This window comes from Falco punctatus (assembly GCF_963210335.1).
Source record: "Falco punctatus genome assembly, chromosome: 9".
Taxonomy (NCBI): Eukaryota; Metazoa; Chordata; class Aves; order Falconiformes; family Falconidae; genus Falco; species Falco punctatus.
The window spans coordinates 33,195,493-33,218,219 of record NC_137589.1 but is presented as its reverse complement, the minus strand read 5'-3'; the positions used below and the strand labels follow the sequence as shown (position 1 = coordinate 33,218,219).

The 22,727-nt window shown below is 50.1% G+C and overlaps 1 protein-coding gene across 1 annotated transcript in view; it reads right to left on the bottom strand.

The window, feature by feature from the left end:
* Positions 1 to 93: 93 nt before the first annotated feature.
* The window catches only part of LOC308069723 (uncharacterized protein), a 90,612-nt gene continuing 67,978 nt past the window's right edge, over positions 94 to 22,727 (bottom strand). Inside the window, exons 8-10 of the mRNA XM_080402549.1 lie at positions 16,663 to 16,773; positions 6,602 to 6,762; positions 94 to 2,367 (exon numbers count right to left, since the gene is read on the bottom strand). Of these exons, the coding sequence (XP_080258675.1) occupies positions 2,328 to 2,367; positions 6,602 to 6,762; positions 16,663 to 16,773 (312 nt within the window). The 3' untranslated portion in view covers positions 94 to 2,327. The remainder of the gene's footprint in view (positions 2,368 to 6,601; positions 6,763 to 16,662; positions 16,774 to 22,727) is intronic.

Sequence of the window (22,727 nt, the reverse complement as noted above, 5' to 3'; positions counted from 1 at the left end):
CGCCCGCCTTCCAAACATGGGCATCCCCCGCCCCGCGCCGGCCGGCGCCCCGCCCCCTGGCGGGGATCCCCTCCCTCCCCGGCAGCGGGCGGGGGCCGCGGCCGCGCAGGCAGCGTTAGTCAGGCTCGGAGGCAGAGGAAGCTGAAAAACGCCGCAAAAATTCTCCAGTCATCGGCCTGAGGCTCATCCCAGCATCACCGCGCCCCCCCCAGCCAGCGAGGAGAGCCGGGAAGCGCGCCGGGGGCGGGGGTGCAGCGCTGGGGCAGGTTTCACACGCCAGGTTGCAAAGGGGGTTTCAGTTCCCATTAATCCCCCCCTCGCTGTGTACGCCCTCACCCCCGGCAAAGCCTGAGCGCGGGCAGGGCTGCCTGCCAGGGTACTGCCACCCAGGGGACAGGTGCTGCCTGCTCCTAGATCCCCTCGGCAGGAGCCGGGTCACCTCCCCGGGCCGCAGTTTGCATCGGCCGAGTGACAGGCGTGGACTGCCTGGGGAACATCCCAGAGGATGTGGGTACCTGGCCCACAGCCTCGCAGCAAAGGAGCAAACGATCAGTAACTTGGGACAAAACAAGAGGTGCTATTTCTGCAGAATTAATGAATGCTCTGGAGAGGAGGGTGTCACGGATGGGAGCATCCCTGCAACAGAAAAATTGCTGCCATGGCTCTTTTGGGGGGACGTCTTGTGTCCCTTTCCTTGCAGAAGACTTCTAAGCTGTAAGACTGTGCCTCAAGGTCCTGCGAGAGTTACACTACAAAGCTCAGTCTGTGCCAGTGTCCAGAACTCACGACGACAACAAGACGCACAGGAATTAGGAAATTTGGCACTTGCCCTTTCCTTGTAGATAAGTTTTGCAAAGTGACCAAAATGAGAACTGGAAATTCCTGGAAGAAGTTAGGCAAAAGGATGAGCTTCAGCCAAGCTCATTACAGCCCGGACAGATTACAGTGGAGCTGTCTAAGAGCAGGGTGTCATTTATTCTGATGGTGCCCTGAAAGTATGTTCACCTCAATAGCAGGCAGGAAGTGCCATCCCTGCCACGGATTGCCTGCAGCTGAAACAGAAGCATGAACGAGACACTGCGAGGAAAATGTTCAAGCTGATTGAAAGAATGGCAGCTACTGGTTTTGAAGCACCTCTTCCTCCTCTTCCTCTTTGAACCCCTCTGCAGCCCCTGGCGGGCTCCTTCCAACCTGGCTCCCCTCCTCTGAGTCAGTCAGGGTACGAGACGGAACAAAAATAGGAGTAGCTTGTGGGTAGGGGCAGATGTTCGCTGAGTGTCTTAGCGTGGGTGTTTGTCTTCAGCTGGCCACCGCCGTCATGGCAGCCCAGCTCCTTCCCTGCTTCTGCACTGCCCTGGGAGGCAGCTGGGCATTGCCAGAGCTGCATGGCTGGGTTAGACGTCCCCATGTGCCAGCACAGTCCCTGCCAGAACTGGATCTCCACCACGAGCATTGCCACAGCTGTACCGAAAACCTTCACATCATCCCATGCGCGGGCCAAGTCTTCCCCTTTATTTTTCACTAGGTGGGGAATCTAGCACAGGCAGGGGCACAGTGACTTGTTCCCGCTCACACAGGAAACCTCCGCATCGCCTGGACACAACCTGCCTTTCCTGCCTCCCAGCCCCCAGCTTTAGGAGCCGCTTCTTCCTCCCTGAGAAGTAGCCTGGCTCCCTCGGGGCTTGGCCCCCAGTAACAGCCCAGCTGGAGAACTGGTCCCAGTGCGGCACAGAGAGGGGAAGAGGGACTGTAGGCAGATGCTAGCATGCTCCCCTCCTGGGAGGAAGGAGGGGGCCAATGCAGCCGCAGGAGAGCATCATTTCCTCTCAGGAAACCCAAGTGAAATGTGAAGGGGTGGGAAAGAGCTTTTTGTCCCCCCAGCTCCTGGCTGAAGTGCTAGGCTGGAGGAGAGGGCAAATCATACCAGCCCAGAAAATAAACTCTCAGGGGAATACCTGCAGTTTGGCCTGTACTGGCAGTGGGGTGTATATATCACTGACCTGACCGGCAGCTGACCTTCCTTCTTTTACACACCTAATGCTGAGCATCCAAACAACTGCCTTTCAGTAGATTACAGCTCTGCTTTTGTTTCTTAATGGAGTGAGTCATGACCACCTTTTTATTAGAAGAAAATAACAAGGCTAACAGCAGCTGTACTAATGCTTCCTCTGCTGCAGGGTGCTGGATGCAGAGTGTCCCTGACTTCTCTGCCCACCAGCGAAATGACTTGGTTGTACTTTGAAACAGATGAGCAATCAGGGCTGATGCTGTCAGGGCTGTGGGATGGACACGGATGCTTTTCCTTGCTGGAGCAGCTCCTTCGTTTGTCAGGTGCTCCCAGCCAGAAGGGAGAAAGGGGCTCGATTCCTGTAAGTGGAGGTGGTTGAGCAACTTAAACCTTCTGCTTTAGGTAGGAAACTCCCCTCCTCCCTGCAGCACTTTACATCATTCCCTCTTAGGTTCTGCTGCATCTTTCTGCTCCTCCTCCCGCTTCCCCTTAATAATCTCCCAGGCTTGTTTGTCCTTTGTCTCAGGCTTTTATCAGGGCTTTCAGATCAGCTGCTCCTTTCCTTTTCTTCCAGGCTGTATTTCCCCTAACCTAACTCATTCTTCCCTTCTCCCCTCCCCACCTCCTCCGGGCGCTTTGTTTCTGCCTGTTCTTGGTGCTGTAAAGGGAAACTTTCTCGCTGCAGCTGGGGACACTGATGTACACCCCCTCACCCCCATGTAAAAGCTCCCAGCGTACAGCATCCATGGGATAGTATCCAGCAGGCATTGCTCAAGAGCAAAATGAATGGCATTTTTGTTAGGATTTACTTCCACATTTACTTCAGCCTAAATATAGCTGTATTTTTCATGGGGTGAACGTATGCCTGTTGGAGACAATAAAACCCAAAAGGAGCTTTAACAAGGGGCTTGGGTGAATAAATGAATGTAATTTCTTGGGAGGCAAAAGCAACAAGATGAGCCAGGTTTGTAGGGCTCGAGTTGCCTGAGCTGAGATGAGGAATGCCCTGTGCTGGGTCCTACAAATGGGCTTGTCACCCCAAAGAGTTAACCCCAAACCTCAGCTGGACAAAGGTAAGAGAAAACCAGCTCTCTCACTGCTTGAAAGGAGACTGAGGGGAAGGCAGATCAAGGGTCACTCAGGAGATATGTCAGGGAGACGGTACAGAGTAACCTAAATGCTGTAGAGTCCTAGGGCTGGGGCTTAGGCTGCATCATATCCCTGCCAGGGCACAGTCCTGAACCCACATCCTCTGGTTGGTTGTGAAACGCAAGAAATTCCTCAGACGAACAAAGCATAGCACAAGACAGCAGAGAAGATGGGTTGACATTTCTTTAATGTTATTAAGATTTCCATAACATCAGCTCCTAATTCTGGAGTGGCTGATGTCAAAACACTTACAGCACAAGCAGTGAGATAAGTTTGTGCTGGTAAATGGGGAGCTGGAAGACAGGTTAATTTATGCCCAGGGCTAAAGGGCAGCTGAGCAGTGGCAAAGGATATTGTCATGCTGAGACCCCATCGGTGTCATGACTTGGTCACTCTGGAGACAAAGTCTAACAAAACAGATTGGAACATTAGCCTTGTTGCAAATTTCTCTCTTTCATCAGAGCAACCCGTTGCTAAAAGCTGATTCTAGAGGGTGAAAAGCACTATCAGACAGATTCTGCAGCATGACCCCCCTTTCCCCTTGCAGCCCCATAGGTATGATCTGATGTTACGCTGGAATCTTTTTTTCTTCCCCCAGAAAGCTAATAGAAAGGTTAGTAACTGCTTGGGTATTTTGATTAAAGAAGAGTTCATACAGGTTTTGCTTTAAATCGATATTCAGTAACAAATCCATAATCATAAGTGACTATTCCCAAAGAATTAGAAAAAAATGCATGCCACAACCTATACAACTGGGAAGAACCAACTGAATTTTGGTTTATTGTGGCCCCAGTGTCTCTCAGACCTGGTTTATATTCCCAGGTCTGCTGTCGTAAAATAGATTTAAGCTAAATGGTGCGTTGGCTTGAATGGGAGTTGCCTGCGCTCAGCACTTCTGAAAATCAGGCTGAAAGGGAATCTCAGATTTACGTCTGATTTTTACCTGACTCATGCCTACGTGACTCCAGCAACTGCTGCAAGCTGCTGTCAGCTGCTGTCAGGAGCAAAAGAGGAATAAACCAAACCTCCTGTCTCCTTTTAGAAGTCACTGTTCTTTCTGTTCCATTAGCTGATGACTTACTCCTGTGTACAGATGGACAAGCAATTTTTAAAACAGGGAATCCAGCTATCTGCACAATCAAGTTTCAGTTTCTCTGCTTGTCTGACATGGCCCAGAGCATCACGAGCCATATTGACGGAGCACTTGCCAGACCCAGTTATGAATGTAAAGAACCCATGTTCCCATTTGCAGCCACATACTATCCCTGGGGTAGCTGCAGTAATTGCTTACATGGGAAAATGATTTGTGTAGTTAGCTGCCTTTAATGTGAGACAAAGCCCTTTTGTTCTTTTATCAACTTGCCAGTTCTCATTTGTTCTTTCCTCTTCCTGCTGCCATTTCCCCGCACGCATTTCTTGCCTTACTCATCCCATCTCTTCCCTTTTCCCCAATGTATTTCCCAGGAATCCGCTCCTATTCCGTACCAGTAGATCTGCCCTTGCTACGACAGCCATCGTCAGTCCGGCTCGGTTTTCACTCACATCTCCCAGCTTATTCCTGCCCATCGGTACCCAGCCAGCCTCTCGTGCTGCAAATCCTAGTCCTTGTGTGTGGTTACTGCTTCTTTAGACTGTGGGGAGCCATCAAATGACATAAAACATCCTTACATGTGCGTTTAATTGGCTATTAGGACAAGCATATCTTGGAGAAACACTGGTTACTTTGGTCCAGATCTTCTGGAAGCTAAGTTTGATCATTGCTGCATCTGATTCCCTCTGCCTTGGTCTTTCTGACTGACTCATCTCTTTAAGCACCAGGTTGTTGCCTAGAGGGTATAGTCACATAAATATAATCCACTGCACAGTGCGTGTTACTATGCCCACTTTACAGAGAATGAGTACAGCTCCTGGGTACAGAAATGACTTTTTTAAGCTCAAAATGGAGCAGCTCATGCTTTTAGCTGAGAATGTTTTGGAGCCATTTCAGTGGGCTACACAGATATAAGCAAACAAAAAATCAACACATTCAGTAAAAACCATTACACCTCTGTTTTCTACAGCATTGCCAGTAGCAAAAAAACCCCCCTTCACCCCATAGCCCATGCTTGTTTTCAGGGGTCCCCAGGCATGGTACAGGCAGGGTGAGCAGTGGGTCACGATGCTATGAACTCCCTCTCTTGGCATTGTACATCCCATGCCCAAAAAGCTCTTTATCCCATCTTTGCAAAGAACAGAAAAAGTAGATCTAGGCTTCAGTCTGCCCTCTGGATATCACCCTAAATGGTATTTCTGGATGGTGTTTGGGTCTGTCGCAGAGTATCTAGAAAGCAGCTGTGGGGAAAGGGGGAAGTGGCTGGGGTCAGTGGGCAGGGGGAGGCTGTGGTGACAGCAGATGTGCCACCCAGAGCTGTGGAGGGGAAGGAGATAAACCAGACCTCTTTCACCAGCTGTAACACGAGGGGTAATGGGCTTAAAGCAAAGGAAGGCACATCTGCTGTAGGTGGAGGGAAGCTTCTCAGCAGCAGAGCGTGGGTGCTGGGGTTGCTGGCCACAGCAGGCTGCGGTTCTCCACCGCTGAGGGCTCCAAGAACAGGCTGAACAAAAGCCTGTCTGGGAAGACAGAGTCAGTTCTGCCCTGGCACAGGGGTGGGCTGGACGACCTTCCAAGGGGTCTTCCTACAAATCTTTGTGTTACAGGCTTGTGGGATCACGTTCAGACACACAAGTCGGTGACTTGGTAACTACCCTAAAATGTGTTAAATGACAATGTAACCTGAATTAATAACTTGATTAATTTCTTTATTTTTACTGAGTGTCCTTCCAGCTGAAGTTGCTCTATGGTTACTTCAAGTGTTGTCTTCCTCCCCTAACATCTGAATCATCCAGAGAAGAAAAAAATAATTTGAATTAAATATTTTTTCCCAAAACAAACCTAGCAAAATAAACTTGTAAAAAGGAAATACTTTACATCTTTTATGTTTCTTTCTCCTAGGCTCCTACTTACTTAACCCCATTTAAACTTTGTATCAGCTTATGACATCCGGTGAAAGTACACTACAGCTTATTAAAATTTAAAGCTGTTACTACAAGGGAAAACACTGAAAGCTCTTTTATGGATTAGCCATGTCGGCAGGATGTGGCTTCGACATTGTGTCCTTTTGACAGCATAGCCCACTTGAGCATCTTTGTAAAATAAAACTTCCCCATCACTTTCAGCCCATTATAGTTTTCATTCTGTGCACCAAACCCTTCCATGCCAGTAGGACTACATTCCTCCCCTGCATTTCACAGGCAAAGTAAGAGGGTATCATATGTTAACCCCAAAAAACACATAGCTATATTTAAACTGAAGTAAATGTGGAAGTAAATACTAACAAAAATGCTGTTAATTTAAAAATAGGAGAGTTAAAAAAATTGGATGATACCTGCCATGTGTTTGCTCACCTTTGTCCTCTAGGAAGGGCATGATCTGAGACCAGCAGGGCCTGAATGATGATTTGTATGGATATTATCAAACACAAAGGCTTCTTTTGAGTCAATGCTGTATTGGAAACTCTTCCCAATACAATGCTGCTGCTTATAGTACAAGTCTTCACCAGGGTTTCCTACTGGCAGAAAAGAGCCCGTGGGGTGACATAGCTGATTTCCTCTGAGATATGGCGAACGGTCTGTTGTACAGGAACTCTTGCAACAGAAATTGCCTTGCTGCTTGTTTTGCAGGCTGCACCCCCAGCAAGCCCTCATAGGCACAGACAAGGTTGTCTTTTATTTAGCTGGTGTTCCTGGGAAAGGGTGGTCTCCTCTGAGAAAGAGGCCATTCCTATCTGGGCTTATTTTCAAAGGAGCTCCTTCAGCTGATGCTTTGGCTTACAGAGGCACATGCAGGCCTTGGGTCCCCATCTGCTCCCTCAGCTGCAGGTGCCTTTAATTTCACTTCCTATGACTTCCTCCCTGAGGGTGTGGGGGCCTGGAGGGGGCTGGTGCACCAAATTTAAAGGGGGGATTTCCAGCTTTATTAAGGCTCTTGTTTAATTAAAAAGAAAAAAATTACAAGCCAGGCCCTTTCCCTAGTCCTTCCAAGTTAAGCCTGGGAAATTCCCCTTCTGACAGGGACTGCTCATGGTGGAGGACCTCTAGGGCTACCTTATTATAGCCTGTGGCTACCAGATGGTCCCATTCTACAGTCCTGATACAGTGAGTGACAGACAGTCCTCCAGAGCAGGAGGACAATGCTAACTCTATAAACTGCTGCTCGCTCCATCCCTCCCACACTTAGTGGGTTCTGCTTCACTTTCCTTTGCTAAGATATTCATAGAAAGGTCCCAGCTGAGCCAGAGGTTGTCTAGCTGGAGGGGCTGGACCATCCTGCACCATTCCTTCCTCCAGCTCCGAGGTGTGGAGTGTAACCTCTGGCTGAAGATCAGCACGAGGCCATCACATTTCACACTACTGCAGATGTTTGCTGCGTAAATGTGTGCTCAGGGTCTTACAAAACATGGCTTTTGGGCTATAAGCTTTGGCAGTCTATTATTCATGAACTGTGAGCTGGGACTTCAGTCATACAGCATCACGCTGCTCTCTGCCTACATGCAGGAAAATCTAGAAATCCAGGGGAAGAAAGCATGCATCAGTATAACCTCACATCCCATCGGCGTGCAATGAAGAGGGCATTCAGGCTGGTCTGGAAGCATCTGTGTAGGCAGAAGTTGACTCACAGGGAAAAAGGGGTGGGAAGGAAGGGGGGCTGAGCTGGGAAACAATTTGTCACTTGCCAGAACATTTGTCCAACATCCCTTGTGGTGATACTGGAAGCCCAGTTTGGGAGGGGGTGGTGAAGTGACCCTCCATGACTGATGCTCGGCTCTCATTCCCACCACCCTCCTCCTCCAGAAGTGCAGTACAGACATGCGCGTGTCCTGCTCTGCACCCCTGGGATGTCTCAGGAGCCCCCTGAGAAGCAGCACTCTGGGAAGCTGTGCCCTAGCAGGAGTGTGGTTTGAGGGACAGCTTCCCAATCAGGAAGGCTGGTCGCTGGGACACGCTACCCCCCAGACCTTAGCGGTGCTACTTTGGGAATCGGGACGTCTGACACACACTCCACTGGCTGAATCATGGACAGCTTTTGGTTGTGTGCAGTATGTCTCTTTATCTACCAGGAAGGGGGAAAATATTTATTTGGACTGATTTTGAAAAATCCTGGGCACCTGAACCTGTGGGGCTTAGAGATCCACAAACCAGCTTTGCCTTTAGAAATTGTTCCACCAGGGGATGTCAGTCCTAGAGAAACTGATCCCTGTGCAGCCATGGTGTTCCTGTCGTACCACTTGAGCCTACAGACAACAAGCTGCTGAAGCTGCTGCTCCATTTTTATCCCAAGAACCCTAGGAACTGACAACCCATAAAGAACAACTAAAGCTTTTCCAGGAATAAAACAAATTTGTGGTATTGCCTGCCTGCTTCTGGGGCTGTGCCTGGCACTGCAATGAGCTATGAATGCATGGAGAAAGGGTGTCTCTTTTCTGTACCTATATCACCAGGATGGCAGCAGCACTCCCTGTGCATCATGTGCTGCTAGCTATCCAGAAATACCATCAGATCATATAGGTGTCCCACCAAGAAGCACACACACGGTGTGATGCCTCTGAACACAAACCTCCAGAGGTAGGGAGGGAAGGCAGCCAGGGATGTGGAAAGGTCAGAGCTTCCCAGGGGTTCCCTCCATCCGCTCCCTTCTTGTGGTGGGATGGCAAAGGAACAGGAAAGTCATAGCCACGGAAGTACAGCAGCAGGATGAGACAGGCCTGGAGAGTCACAACTTGGCATGTATTTCCCATACGGTGACTCTACCTTGCCACAAGGTTGGCGTGACAAGACTGCCTGTGCATTTTCTACTGATGTGTTTAAAGAGGGGAGAAACCAACCTGACTACAGCAGGGAGACCACTGGAGAGCTATTCGCGCATTTTGGCAATACCCCAACATCATTCCCAAAGGCAGGTTAAGTATCTGCTCCCCTTTCCCAAGGCCTGGCCAAGCCCTCTCCTGAAGGTGGCCTGGAGCCGCACAGAGCTCCTTGCAGGGGCCACGAGCAGAGGTGTGAGTCCTCCCTGCCTAGGGCAGACCTACAGTAAGTTTGGGACAAGGAAGATTTCCCTGTGGGATCGCACTCTGTTTGACACAGGTTAGACCATCGTTTCCAGAGGGCTGAGCTTGACCTCTTTGTCTCTTTGACTTTGGACCTTCTTTGCCCTTTCCATGCTGCAGCTTTAAGCCCAGAGAGATGTGACGGTGTGTCTGCTTCATGCTGGCCGTCCATCCTGGCGTGGCGTGGCGTAGGCGGCTCTATTTTAAGATAATTCCCAGGTAAAAAAAACCCAACATCCCAGGTGAGAGGTAGATGCATCTGCTTCTGCTGCTCTTGCTGCGGGGACAGAAACCTCAAAAGGGAGATGGCGTGGATAGCAGGGGGCAATCCCTTCCCGCAATTAACACTCACCTTTCTACTATTTAGATAGGCCCCAGGGGCTGGGGCTGGAAGGTGTTGTGAGGCTCAGCCATCTCCCTACAGGCTTATTCCTTAACAAGAGGGCATTGTCCGTGCCTGTGGGAAGCCCGGCCTCATGATGCTGAGCAGGACAAAGGCTTGATTTACCCGGTGAAAGAGCTGGAAACCGGGAAGGGGCCGGAGGCAGCCAAAGCCCTGCTCTCCCTGTCTAAGAGACTTTGAATTTTGATGCCACAGGGTGACCAGCTGTGGGCACAAGTGACTGGGGCTCGAGGCTGCCTGCCTTCAGCAGGAAGCGCCCTGGGACAGTGTGGAAGTGGGAGGTGTCGGAGCCTTATTGCTCCCATCCTCTCCGTTTCCCATAGCATAAATAAACAAAAGAAGCATTCCAGATACTTCGCAGCCAGACACCAATAGTCATTTTGCGTTTCACTTGACATTTCACTTAATGCCTCCTTCATTGCACATTCACCGTAGTGCACAAGAGTTAAAAATGGGGCCTGATGTTTGGAAAAGCCACCTGTGATGGTTTAGATTGGATATTAGGAAAAAATTCTTTACAGAAAGGGTGGTCAAGCATCGGAACAGGCCACCCAGGGAGGTGGTGGAATCACCATCCCTGGAAGTGTTCAGAAAATGTGTAGATGCTTAGGGACATGGCTTAGCGATGGGCTTGGCAGATCTTGGTCAATGATTGGACCTGATGATTTTAAAGGTCTTTTCCAACCTGAATGATTCTATGGTTCTGTGATAATGGTCTGCCTGTTTCAGAGGACAACACACAGTTTGTTACTCTTTCCAAATGGTTTCTGTACTCCAAAACCTCCTGCCTCCTGCCACGCAGTGAGATAACCAAGACAGGAATTACAGGGGACACTAAAACATCCCTCTGAATGCAGGCAAGGACCTGCAGCAAGAGAGGAGGGATCCCATGCCCAAAGCCATCAGATACCTGTGACCAAACACAGGACTGTCTCTTCCAGGACAAGCCATGCCAGTCAGTGACAGCAGCAAGACTCTTTGACTGCCCTCCTGGAGGACGGAAAGGACCCCTTGCTCCACCACCTTTGACTTAAAAGAGTCAAAAAGGATCCATATTAAGAAAATAAGGGGAAAATTGTGGCATTGTCTGAGGGAAGGTGGGAACAGATCACTTTGAACATCTTCAGAGAGGGAGTAGCTCAGGGCAGGCAGTGATGGGGACCATGCAGGCATCTTACCCGGAGCGAGTCTCAAAACTGTTGTGAGGAAAGCCTTCCTCCAGCCATCAATGGGGCAGCTTTCTAGCTCTCCAGATGATGACTTGGGCAGGTTGATCCTGCCATCCTCCAGGCTGCTGTCTCTGGACACAGACACACAGACATGCAAAAAACGTCCCACAACCAAAAGAAAAAAATCCCACCGCAAATCCAAATGCCAAAGCACTTAATTTGGGCCAGGATTTAGCACCCACTGTTTTTCACAGCAGGTAATTTTATCCATTTATGCAGCTTGCATTCTTTGCCTGCAAATTCAGGACTTGGGTAGAAAGCATTTCTGCAGTCCGGTCATGACTGGCAGGATCATTAGAATATATATTTATTGCTGTGTATTGTAGCTGTCAGCCTAAATCAGATCATTTTGGACACCCTGGGAGAAGCTGCAGTGAGTGTCTGTCACATTGGCTACCATGCAGACGTGGTGCAGGGAGGCAGGAGGTGATGTGACATGCTGAGCTCAGTGCAGAAGGAGGTGGCCGCACAGCCAGAAATAAACCCTGTCTTGTGGTGGATGCTCATTAAATACTTTGCTGCAAATGATTCCCTCCTCCCCTTCCAGGCAATTCAGGCACCCACGTCAGCTGGAAACTAGATGAATGATTGACATGAGTTTTGACCCTGAGATCTGGTATTGTGAGGCATTATGAGTGCATTGCTGTCACATCAAATACCATCCCATTAACTGTTCGGTAAGCACAGGTCAGTGGGAGACGAAGCCCATCAGCAAGCAGTGACAGTGTTGATATCTCCTTGCTGTTACATGCTAATAGCTCCAGCTTGTAACTTCAGTCTCATTACCACACTGCAAAAACATCCATCCAGGTATGGGAATTCTCTCTTTCGGCTCTTTAAACTTTTTTTCTTCTCTTTTTAGATCAGAGTTCAAGAAAGGATACAGAAGTAGAGAGAGATTTGATGTCAGATTTTGGTTACAGCAGGCTTTTGTGTATGTGATTAATTGCAAGGTTGTTTTAGCTGAAACGTGCATCACAAAGAATTTATAGAAACAACTGTAATTAAACTCATATTGAGGCATTTTCTCTTGCTTTCACACAGAACTGGATTGCATCTGTACAGCAAGCTGTCAGCCAGCTTATTCTGCAGAAATGAAAAAGATGCTCTTGCTGTGGGCCTGACTTATGAAAGTTCCTCCTAACAATGCAATCCCAGCTTGAATAGCTTACATAGTGCCTATTCCTGAAAAGGGATTTTTCTATTTCTGTTTCTTCCTTCAGTGGGGGATTCCCTCTTAATTAGCTGCAGAAGAAAAATTGCAACAGAATTGGAGGCTGAAAGGGATGAGAGTGCAGAGGTCAATTCTTTCAAGAAAGAAGAGTTATTCCTCACCAGCCGCTGCAAAATACTTTGTCCAGCACTTCCCTGGAGAAGATAAGTTGCAATTCTATGTAAAATCCTGCAGTATTACTAGAATTTGAACTTGAAATGCTCTCAGCCATCTGGCCTGCTTCCACTGCACATGGTGGATGAGACCAGCACAAAAAGGCAGCAATGGGAAGCAAAAGCCAACCAAGTTCACGTGAAAAATGGGACTCACATTTTCAGTAGCAAGGATGATTTAACCACTGGAACAAACTACCAAAGGAAGTGGTGGAGTTTCCTTCTCTTGATGTCTCCAAATAAAAAGAAATGCTCTGGTCAAGTGGTCGTTACAGGGTTTGGCTCAGGAATTGCTGGATCAGATCGTCACGCCTTAAAACCGATGAAAGCGCTTGCACGATGTGAAGATGCAGGGATCACATGGCTGTCCCATGTTCAGACACGCTGCTTGAAACCTATTAGCAACTCCCTGTATTGTAGCTACAAATAAGCCGTATTTGTAATGGTTCAGACTGGCCCTTTTATCGCTGTGACACGAGTAGGTAGGAGAGTGCATCCTTTGATGGGTAAGCGAGTGCGCTCTCCTGGGAAAGCAGCTATTTTACAGGTATATAAGTGTTTAAAAGCTGACAAGGACATCTTCCTGTGCGCTTGCAGCACCAACCCTAAACTAAATCTATAGTTTTAAGATAAACTCATAACATGTCATCAAAGCAACTGGTATTTGCAACAGCAAGTGAAAAAAAGGTGTATGGGAAGGGAACACCATGCTTTCGCACTGAATCCACACAGAGATCAAAGTGCTTACAGAATGGGAATAGAGAAGGAAAAAGATGCCATCCTGCAGAGCTGGGGGGGAGCAGAGGTGCCTTGGGTGATCAAGTGAGGGGCTGGAGGCAGGGATCCCTGATCCCCAGGCCAGGGTCTGCACCAAGCAGCACAGGGGGACAGTGTCACTAGCCCTCTTCTAGGAGGGAGCCAATCTCCCCAGCCCTCATGGTGGGAATGGCGGTCCCTGAAGCCACCGCTCAGTCAGGATCCAACTCACTATGGCCACTGGCACCTCAAAGGACAATGCTCACACACAGCTGACCCAACAGACTTGAAAAATGCTTCCAGTCTCAGCATGTCTGAACAATGGAGGATTTGTCCGTGGTGGGTCCCTATCAGCATGGTTCCCCTTGGTCTGCTGTGGTAGGTAGACCTGGGGCTCTGCAGCCCCAGGGCCCAAGCACAAGGAGTGCAGCTCAGAACCTTGGGCAATACAGAAAAACAGGAAGAAAGCCGAGTATTTATACCTGTGGTGGCTACAGCCCACTCAACAATAGCAGCTGTTAAAACAGTCTTCGAAGTACAGCCCTGCTTCGGCCCAAATCAGGGACCACCTTGCCCTTACGGGGAGATCATGCTCTTCAACTTCGCATCTGGTGTGAGGAGCATTCAGATGTGAGAGTGTGCAAGTCTCCTGCATTTCCATGTATAGAGAGATCACCAGTGCACTATTAACTGACTCTGGATTAATTGTCCATTTCTTCAAATGATTTGGGTTGACACAACGTAAGATCCTTCAGCAAGTTGTCCTCCACTGAGTAGGAGAAGCTCTGCCATACTAGAGACAAACAGAAAGCTCAACAGGGTTACTTACACTTGCACTTCCAATTAAGCCTTAGCCAGCAAGTGGGATAAAGGGGTAACTTTGCTTTGACCAGTACTCTCCCAAAGGTCAGCAGTGTGCCTTGTGCCTTGGAGATCCCTGAGCAGGTGGATAGGATGGATGTGGTGAACCGCAGGTGGGCCTGCCATTGACCTCCTCATCAGAGGGATGGTACAGCCTGCCACCTTGGGCAGCTGCCATGCTCAGACCCCCGTGCTGGCAGCAGAACACCTCCATGGCCCTGCTTCCTTCATCTCTCTTCAACGGCCAACCTCCGCACCGGCATCCTGGGAGAGGTAATGCACACGCTGAATCTGCCCGGAATGGAAGCACATGGCCCCTGCCCCAGGGCCACCATGCTCTGTGTCACCTGGCCGGTCAGCAGCAGAGCTTGTGACTTGCTGCAGCTGCACGCTGAGTACGGGGGGAAACACGTCCCCGAGGGGAGCAGCATGTGGGTCCTTCAGTGCCAGCAGCTTTGATAGCACATCTTCCAGTTCAGGCCGTGACTGATACTTCAGTTACCTTTGATTTCACTCAAGCAAATTCAGAAGGATTTAATTGTTCATCAAGTGCTCAGCATTGCTTCAAGAGCTGTATCAGCCTCCCAGGCCATATCTGGGCTTGTTTGCAAACACCAACCCTTCCCACTTTAACCCAGGGTGCCTGTCAGCAGGGGAGACGTGCCCTCCTGGGCAGGGGAAATGCTTCGCTTTCCCCAAGGCTGCAGCTTGCAGGAAGGCTGGAGGTCGAACAGTATATACAGGTCATGCTTCCCGCATTTCTTCCCGATGCGCAGGAGGAGAGACAAATGCACTCTGCCATCCGCTGGGGAAGAACCGGAGTAGCTCAGCCTGCAGAGATCCAGGGTGCTCACACCACGGGAAGCCCTAGCAGGGCATGAGAGCAGAGGCAGCAGCAATCACACAAATACTTGAATTGGCTAAACATGCTTGGGAAGATTTCTTCAGCGTGTAGTCTGTACCAGGCCTCATCGAGAGCGGGGTCTCAAGTGTGCTAATGAAAACTCTCTCCAAACAAAGGCAATCTCCAGGACATCTCCCTGCCGAGGGTTCCCTGGACCCCCTCCCCACGTGCTGCTGCACAGCCCACCTAACTAGCTGCTCTCCTGCTCCCCACTATAGACCATCAAGCAATTGCTTGCCCAGTGTAACAGCAGCAAGACATTACCATGGATGTGGGCATCTTCTGATGCAATTTAATTGCTGGAAACAATGCAGAAGTTTTCCCTATAAATTCAGGGAGTTTCCAGGGATCACATGCATTTTAGAGCTCTCCAGTGGGCTCTCCTTACAGTTTGTGAGCACAGAATGAAACATTGCAAGTAGTGGAAAGAGAGGCAGAGAGGCAGTGCCAGAGATAACGAGATAAGAAAAGCAGGGTGTCATCATCCACCTGATCCTGCAATCATTATCTTGGATGGCAATTCCCATTACTTTCATCAGGATCTCAGGCAAGAGCAGGAATGCCGGATCTGGCCCAGTGTGTGTGATGATATCAGTGGTTCATTGTCACAGAGCTGGAAATTACTGCCAGCATGTTAACATCCCCTGCCACCCACGCTTTTATTCTATAACATCACACGCTCTGGGAAGTGCTTGCTGCTGCTGCACTGCTCGAAACACCGTGGCCATAAAGCTTTGGTGACGGGTCCCCAGCTTTGGATTTCCTCCTGCCATTCAAGCCACTTTGAGCTCCTACCAAACCAAGCTATAGGGCCCACGTGTGCCAAAAGCCCACGGCAGGTTCAGCAGCCAGAGGCGTGGGGAGGGGAGATTAGTCAGCAGGCAGAGTGGCTGGGCTCCCCAGCCTGCTGATTTGTTTGTCTGATTTCAAGCATGATGCAATCCGACAGCGGCACAAGGGTGCAGGGGTTTCATTATACACCCACTTGCCACCTACATTTTGTGCCCCTGACCTGCTGAGGTGCAGCACACCTGCAGCACCGACAAACATCAGCAGGTTTGGGAGCATTTGACACCCACAGCTGTATCTCTTGGTGCTATGCAGATCTGTAGTCAGACAGTCAGATTGCACTTTTTTATAAAAAATAAGAAGCAGGAAAGAGCTTGCATCTTCTATCACTGTTCATACCTGGGCTTTATATCTCTCAAGGCAGAGGAGAATTGGTTCTTGCTCTCCCTCCCCTGAGGAGACACAGCGCTTGCTGGGAAGTGACCCGCGGGACCAGGCTCTGGTTGTGTGTGCACATGGGACACACACACACAGAGGATGAGCCTGTGCATCACCGGTTTTGCTGTTGCAGCTCAGACCTTGAAACATTCCGCACACCTATTTATTGTCAGGGACTGCCAGCCCCTCGGCTCCTGGGATTTTGCCTCTGTTTCCAGTGAGAAGAGCTGTGGTACCATGGCTGGTGCAGACACAGGATTCCCAGCGAGCATGGTGAGCGTGGCAGGGAGCCGTGCATGCTGCTCCCCGCCCCAGCTTTCAGCAATGCTCCCAGTGACTCTGCAGCAAGCAGGTAGCTCTTAACAACAAAGTGAGGAGGAAAGGACATAGCCTGATTGAATTTGCTTGTGGTCAACAGCAAACTTGACCTCTCACGACTACTCTTCATATGGTAATCTACCCTTCCTTTTCTCCCCTGCCCTCCCTGAGGTGGACTCTCTCCTGGATCTGATAAGAGCCTCACCCTCATTAGGACAATTAATTAGCTGGAGAAACACAGCACTAAAGAACCCAAAACCCAAATAAGCTTTACATACCCTTTCAGTGATTCCGGTGTCAGGCTTTGCTGAGATTCGTGTTTTTCTGCTGTGCATGTGACTCTCCACTGCTGCTCCCCTCCCCTGCCCGCTGATCCTCCATGGATATACCTAAAAACAAGGGTGAGAAGTGATATTGCTTTAGGCCAGTTCATCTGTGAGGACTTTCTGAGTCCTCTTCCATTCAAGGCCCTGTGAAGCCCCATGTGGGCTTCACTGGCTGTGGGGCATGAGAGAACATTCCTTATACACTGCGGTCTTAGGTGGAGCACAGCCTTGGCATCCAGCGCGACGTATGGGACCCCCCTTCTGCTGGCCTATGACCAGACTTCCCAAGGATGTTTGAGCTCAGAGAAATGCCTGACAATGGATGTCTCGTTGGCACTTCAGCACCTTCCCTGATCTGTAGGATCTCTCCCCGGTTTTCCTGCCTTCTCATTAAAGCACAGCTGAAAGGGCAGAGCAATGCCCATCAAAGCCATGTCCCTCCAAGGAGCTCTCCCTCCCAAAGCTGCGTGCAGAACTGAGAAGTTTTGGGCCCCTTTGCACTACACTTGTAGCTCTGCTGGGCAGCACTGGGACCAGTAAGCACAGTCTGCCCGTCTCCCAGGTGGTCTAGCCTTCTGTGTGCCCCAGTTTTGTAAAGAATGAAATCAGGGGAGTGAAACCACAGATGAGTCAACACTTACGAGCCTTATAGGACCCAGGGGAGGTGAACTGAGGACTTGACCCTGAAAGCAGATATGACAGGGCAAACAAGTGGCTGCCTTGGCAGAGCAAGGGGCAGTCTGGCAGGGGACAACTCCATCACCTGGAGACTGGCAGACTGAGATGAATGGAACACTGGCTCTTGGAGCTGGAAGAATGTGGTAGGTCAACAGAAGCTGGAAATAAGTACAAAGCCACGGGTGGCCTTTCAAATTTGGCATCCAAAATGAACAACAAAGCAAAGTCAACAAGCTCCTGGGGGTACCTGGTTTCCAGGCAGCTGGGTCTACAAACTCATACTGCACTCAAAGGCACTCTAAGATGCTAATTCAGCTCAGTGCTGTGCGAACACTGCAGGGTTCGGGTAGCGAAAGGTTCTGGAAACTGAATCTCACCATGTGCTTTGCAGCAGGAGGAAGCAAACCCACAGCTGCAGCTCTCGGTCTGCCACGGTCTTGGAGGGGCACCTCGCACTGCCCCTCCATGTGCACATGATGGCAGGGTGCCGGGGCAGGGTGGATGGGGGACATGGAGCGGCAGTTCTCCACCAAATCCTGCCTACCACCTAAAGATATTCTGCTATCCATGCAGCTCCAGGTCCAAGAGCCATCCTGCAGTTGCACATCCTGCCGTGCAGCACGTGGCTGCTCAGCTCCCTCCTCACCCTCAGCAGGAGCACAGCCAGCAGCGTGCTGTTCAATAACCCAGAGGAGGATTACAGCCACTTCAGAGGAGGTTTTCCCTGGAGACTCACAGGAGACTGAATTCGTTATACGTTTCCCGTTCGGTGAGTCCTTGGTGCTCTTCCACGCTGAGAGGTTACGGCCACCCCCTGACTACAGTGCTGCCAGCAGCCCAAAATCCAAAGATGAGTTGGTCTCGTATGAACTACCCCAAGGACCCCACTTGCTGGGGTGCTGATGGAGGGATCAGGTGGGGACAGACCCCCCACAGACAGGGAGGCGCAGGAGGGACATGGCTGGCTTTTTCCCACTGGCAGCTGATGTCCTGTTTCCTGTTTCAAGGCTGTTTTAATACCCCTGAGGCAAACTAGAAAGGGGGATGATGTTTCAGCCCACATCCCTGTGTACATGGGAAGCCCTAATTCATGCCAGTGCTGCACTGAATGATGCCCTTCCTCCACATCCCAGTCGCTCCATGGCTGCTGGTGGGCTTTGGCAGCTGCTTCTTGCAGTGGGGGCTTCCTCCTTTCTGTGCCCCCGCGTTACCCCCACGCACGGTGCCGAGGGCGGGCAGCCAGGTCCGTGAGCTGCAAACACTCACCCTGGCCCGCCGTGCTGCCCCGTGGCTCTAATTGGCAGCAGATGAAGCCAGACTATTTCCTGAGAGACAAGAGTTTTAACAATCCCTAAAGCCTCTTAGGCAGCAGCAATATCCTAAATGGGAGCTTTATTCCCCGCACCGCTCAACAGAGCCTGTATTCAGACATGAAATGCTGAAATACTCACCCAGGAGCCCTGCTTGGGATGGAAACCTTCCCCGCAGGCCTGGGGTGTTCCGGATCACCCCCGGGGAACCGCGGAAAGCACTCTCATGCTGATGAGCTGTAAGGGCCAGGGGGAACGGGGTGCCCCAGACCAGAAAGCTCCGTGCTGGATTCAGAGCCCCCCTCAAGCTCTGGATCCCAAACCCTGCTGAGCCTCCCTGCTCACAGGGCCACCAGCTTTGGTGTCCCAACCCATCTCCTGCGCAGGGAGGCAGTGGCACATGGACATGCCTAGTGCTGGTGGTGAAACCCAAGAGTGCACCCTTGGTGCACCAGGACATTTTGCTTTCTGGGAAGCCAGAGGCTTCCCTACACTTGCAAACCAGGAAGAGGGAAGTCAAAGCACTCTACTTATACCCCGTCTCGTGCACAGGAGCAGAGGGCATGTTGTTGATGGGGGCAGCAGGAATGAATCTGGGTTCGCTGCAGCTACCTCCTCCCAGCTTCGTGTACCTCCCAGCCAGGGATGCACAGCCCCTGCCGCTGAAGGGCAAGGGAGCCAGCAGCTGCCAAGGGCTCACGTGAGCTCACAGCATTCCTCTAGAAGCTCCTCTAATCTCAGTGACCTGAGTGGGCGGATGGCAGCCAGCTGCCATCACTACATCCTAAGCAGACCTCGCTGCAAAGCCAAGGCAGTGTTACCACTGGGGGAGTTAAAAGGGGGGGGGGGGGGGGGGGGTGGAGGAGGGGAAAAAATAAAAGAAAGAAAAAAAAGTTGCCTGGCCAGTCTAACTGCATTTAGTTGATCTGATTTCAGGCGTCTGCTAAGACACAGCATCCCTCTTTATCATAATCAGCTTACTGCACAAGGACAGCGTTAACTAGGCTTTACTGGATTAAACCCTGCCAACTAATTCATAGTACCTACCCAACCAGCACAAGTGAGCTGAGTCTCTGTGCTTTGTTTAAAACTTTTTGGCTGTCATTTAAAAAACGGGTAGCACCTGTGGAAGGTGGAAGGGTACAAAGGCTCTATTGATCTGTCAGCATTACAAGCAATCCCACAATGAAAAAGCACGGGGAAATAAAAAGGCTCATGGTTCAAGTGCAGGCAGAGTAAGAGCTGAAAAAGCACTGAGCACAAACTGTGTCTTGACAGGTTCCCTCTCATACAAACTGCTCAAGGCTCTATCTGAAATCAGCTGCAATATGGCTTAGCATCAGCTGAAAAATTCGAACTAAACTGGAATTGCAGATAAAACACATTAAACCAGCCTGGAGGTTCTAATATAGATGGATATGTTGAGGGGCTAGGGGGTAAAGTAATGCAATATTTACTTTAAAAGTCCCAAAGAGCAAATGATAACTGCAGTGGAGCCACATCATATAATACTGGTGTAAGCAAAAGTGGAATTTCACCAGTTCTACAAAAGAAAATGTTAAAATAAAGTTATGGTTACAGAAAACCCATAAGAGAAATCCTTGCACTGGAGTATGGTTGGAAACCCTCAGCATCCATGACAACACTCTGGGGCAAACACAAGTCCCTCTGCCCCCTGGGCCACGGGGCATCACACATGCTGTAACTTCTCATCTAAGACTCATCTATCTGGAGTCCCTATAAAGCGCAAGACATCTGATATGAATATTTAAGGTGCTCCCTGTGAATGTGATTTCTCTATAAAGAACTGCTCCACATTACAGTAAACTTCTGCTGGTCATTTCTCCAAGGACTCCTAGGACCATTTGAGATAAGTTTCCAAACAGGACTAGCCATTCCTAAGTGCTAGGAATCCTTGCTTAGAAGAAAACCAATACCTCCTAATCCAGATGCCTTCCTACCATGATACACATGAGTAATATCTCGTCCATCCTCCTCAGGGAAGCAGTGGACAGATCGTGAAGCAGAAGGGGCTGCAGCCTTACCAGCAAGTTGTTCAGAGCCCTGATGAACTCCACTGCCCAGCCCTCCCATCATCACATCTCCACCTGTACATGGTGTTTTACCCCCAGTACTCTTGTTGCTGCAGGGTTCTGGGACCCTGCATTTAAACACAAAATCCCAGGAACCCAGCTGGCAGGATCTGACTCAGAGTTTTTGATTAGCTTGTGAGGTGCTCTCCAAGCCCAGCTCCTGTGGTTCTACAGGTTACCTCAGAGCAGCTGCTTTGCTTAAAGATGAATGCAAACCATGTCCCCTGAAGGTGTCGACATAAGAAGGAAACAAGATTCCCAGTGTATTCTCTTTGCATGGAAATCCCACACTGGGGGACAAGGAGAAGTGGGTTGGCTCAGGATTTTTGCATGTTTGAGGTTGGCAGAGCCGATATTTGTGCATTGACACATTAGACAATCAAACACAGAGTCAGGTGTTGGCTTCTCCTTCCTCCATTCAGTCCTCCACCTCCTAAAACAGGGGATGACCTTTGATTTCCCAGTGACACCCGCATCCTTATATAAAGATAGGAGCTGCTCCTCACTGGGGTGGACAAGGAGCTACTGCAGATGCCCTGGGTTGGCTATGGCTCCTACCCACACGCTGTAACACAATACCTGGTGACTCCTCTTCGATGGGCCCTGCTCCCTATACCACAGAAGTCCCCAGATCCTGGAAGAGAGAAGCGGATGTAGATGAACTAGAGCAAACCAGCAAAAATATAGGCCCAGGAATGTATTAACCTACTCTAAGGACCTGCAAGATGGCAAAAGGCTTCCTGCATCAACATCCCTCTTTAGCCAGCTGAGTCCTTACAGTGGTCAGTGGTGCTTGCCTTGGTCCAGGCACCCCCCAGAAGGGGGTGTAGGAAATAGTAAATGAAGGACCATGACCAGGCGTTAAGCCCGACACTGTACCGACTGCATTAACCCAAACTGGCAAGTTGCACATTCCTGGCTGAATCCCTTGGCAAGGGTTGCCAGCCGGCCGGCTCGAGGACCGAGCGTTTATCATCCAGCTTCCACTCTGTTTGGTGGGACTCTGTCCTGGCAGATAAAGCACATTTGTTGCCACCTCCCTGTTTATGCTGCTGCTTAATTTGCACATGAGCAATGTGTTGAGGTAAAGCCTCCAACTGCTTCCCTTAGCAGCAGCCAAGCAGCCTTTGCTGTGGTTGAAAGGAACAGGGAGGGGATGTGACAGGGCTGGAGCAGGAGGTGGAAGGCACCAACCCCAAATATTTTTTCTCTCCCACCCACTCATGCTACTGCTGGCACGTTTATTCCTGCAAGCACTGATGCCTTATGACTCAAGCAACACAAAACAGACCTGGCTCCTCTGTAACACCCACATCAAGGACTCCCTCCTACAGGAAAGCCAGTCCATGTGTTAGGCTTTTACAACAACAAACCTCCTCTCTCAGTCCTTGAGTCCTCAAATGCGTCACTGACACCTCTGCTGCCAGCATGGGCAGTGGGGTCTTATCAGCTGGGGCAACGCAGCTGCGGGGGAGTCGGTCCTGACACCCCCAGGAGGACGCATCCCGCTCTCCAGCCCTCCTGCAGCAGCAGCAAAGGGCTACGGTACAACCAGCTCTCGTAGCCTGCAAAACTATACCTGGGAGGCTTCCAGGACTTAGGACACAGTGACGGGGAGCTGCAGGGCAGGCAGAATGATCTGAACAGAGCATAAAGGTCCAAACAATTAATTTTTTTCCCTCTCTCACTTGCCAGTTATAGTCTTCTTCCCACTCTGCATCTCAGTTTCCCCATCCGTACAAAGGGGCCAGTGATGCTCAGAGCACAAACCACGCTGTGTTGGCAAAGTGCTTCTTCTGGAAAGCTTGAGCACAGCACAGGAGACAGTTAACTGCACTTCAAAAGTTGTACATGATACTCAGTGCTTAATGTGCATGGAAAATGTGGACTTTTTGTACTGGGGCACTGTAAAGTCACACCCTGCTGACAGATCTCC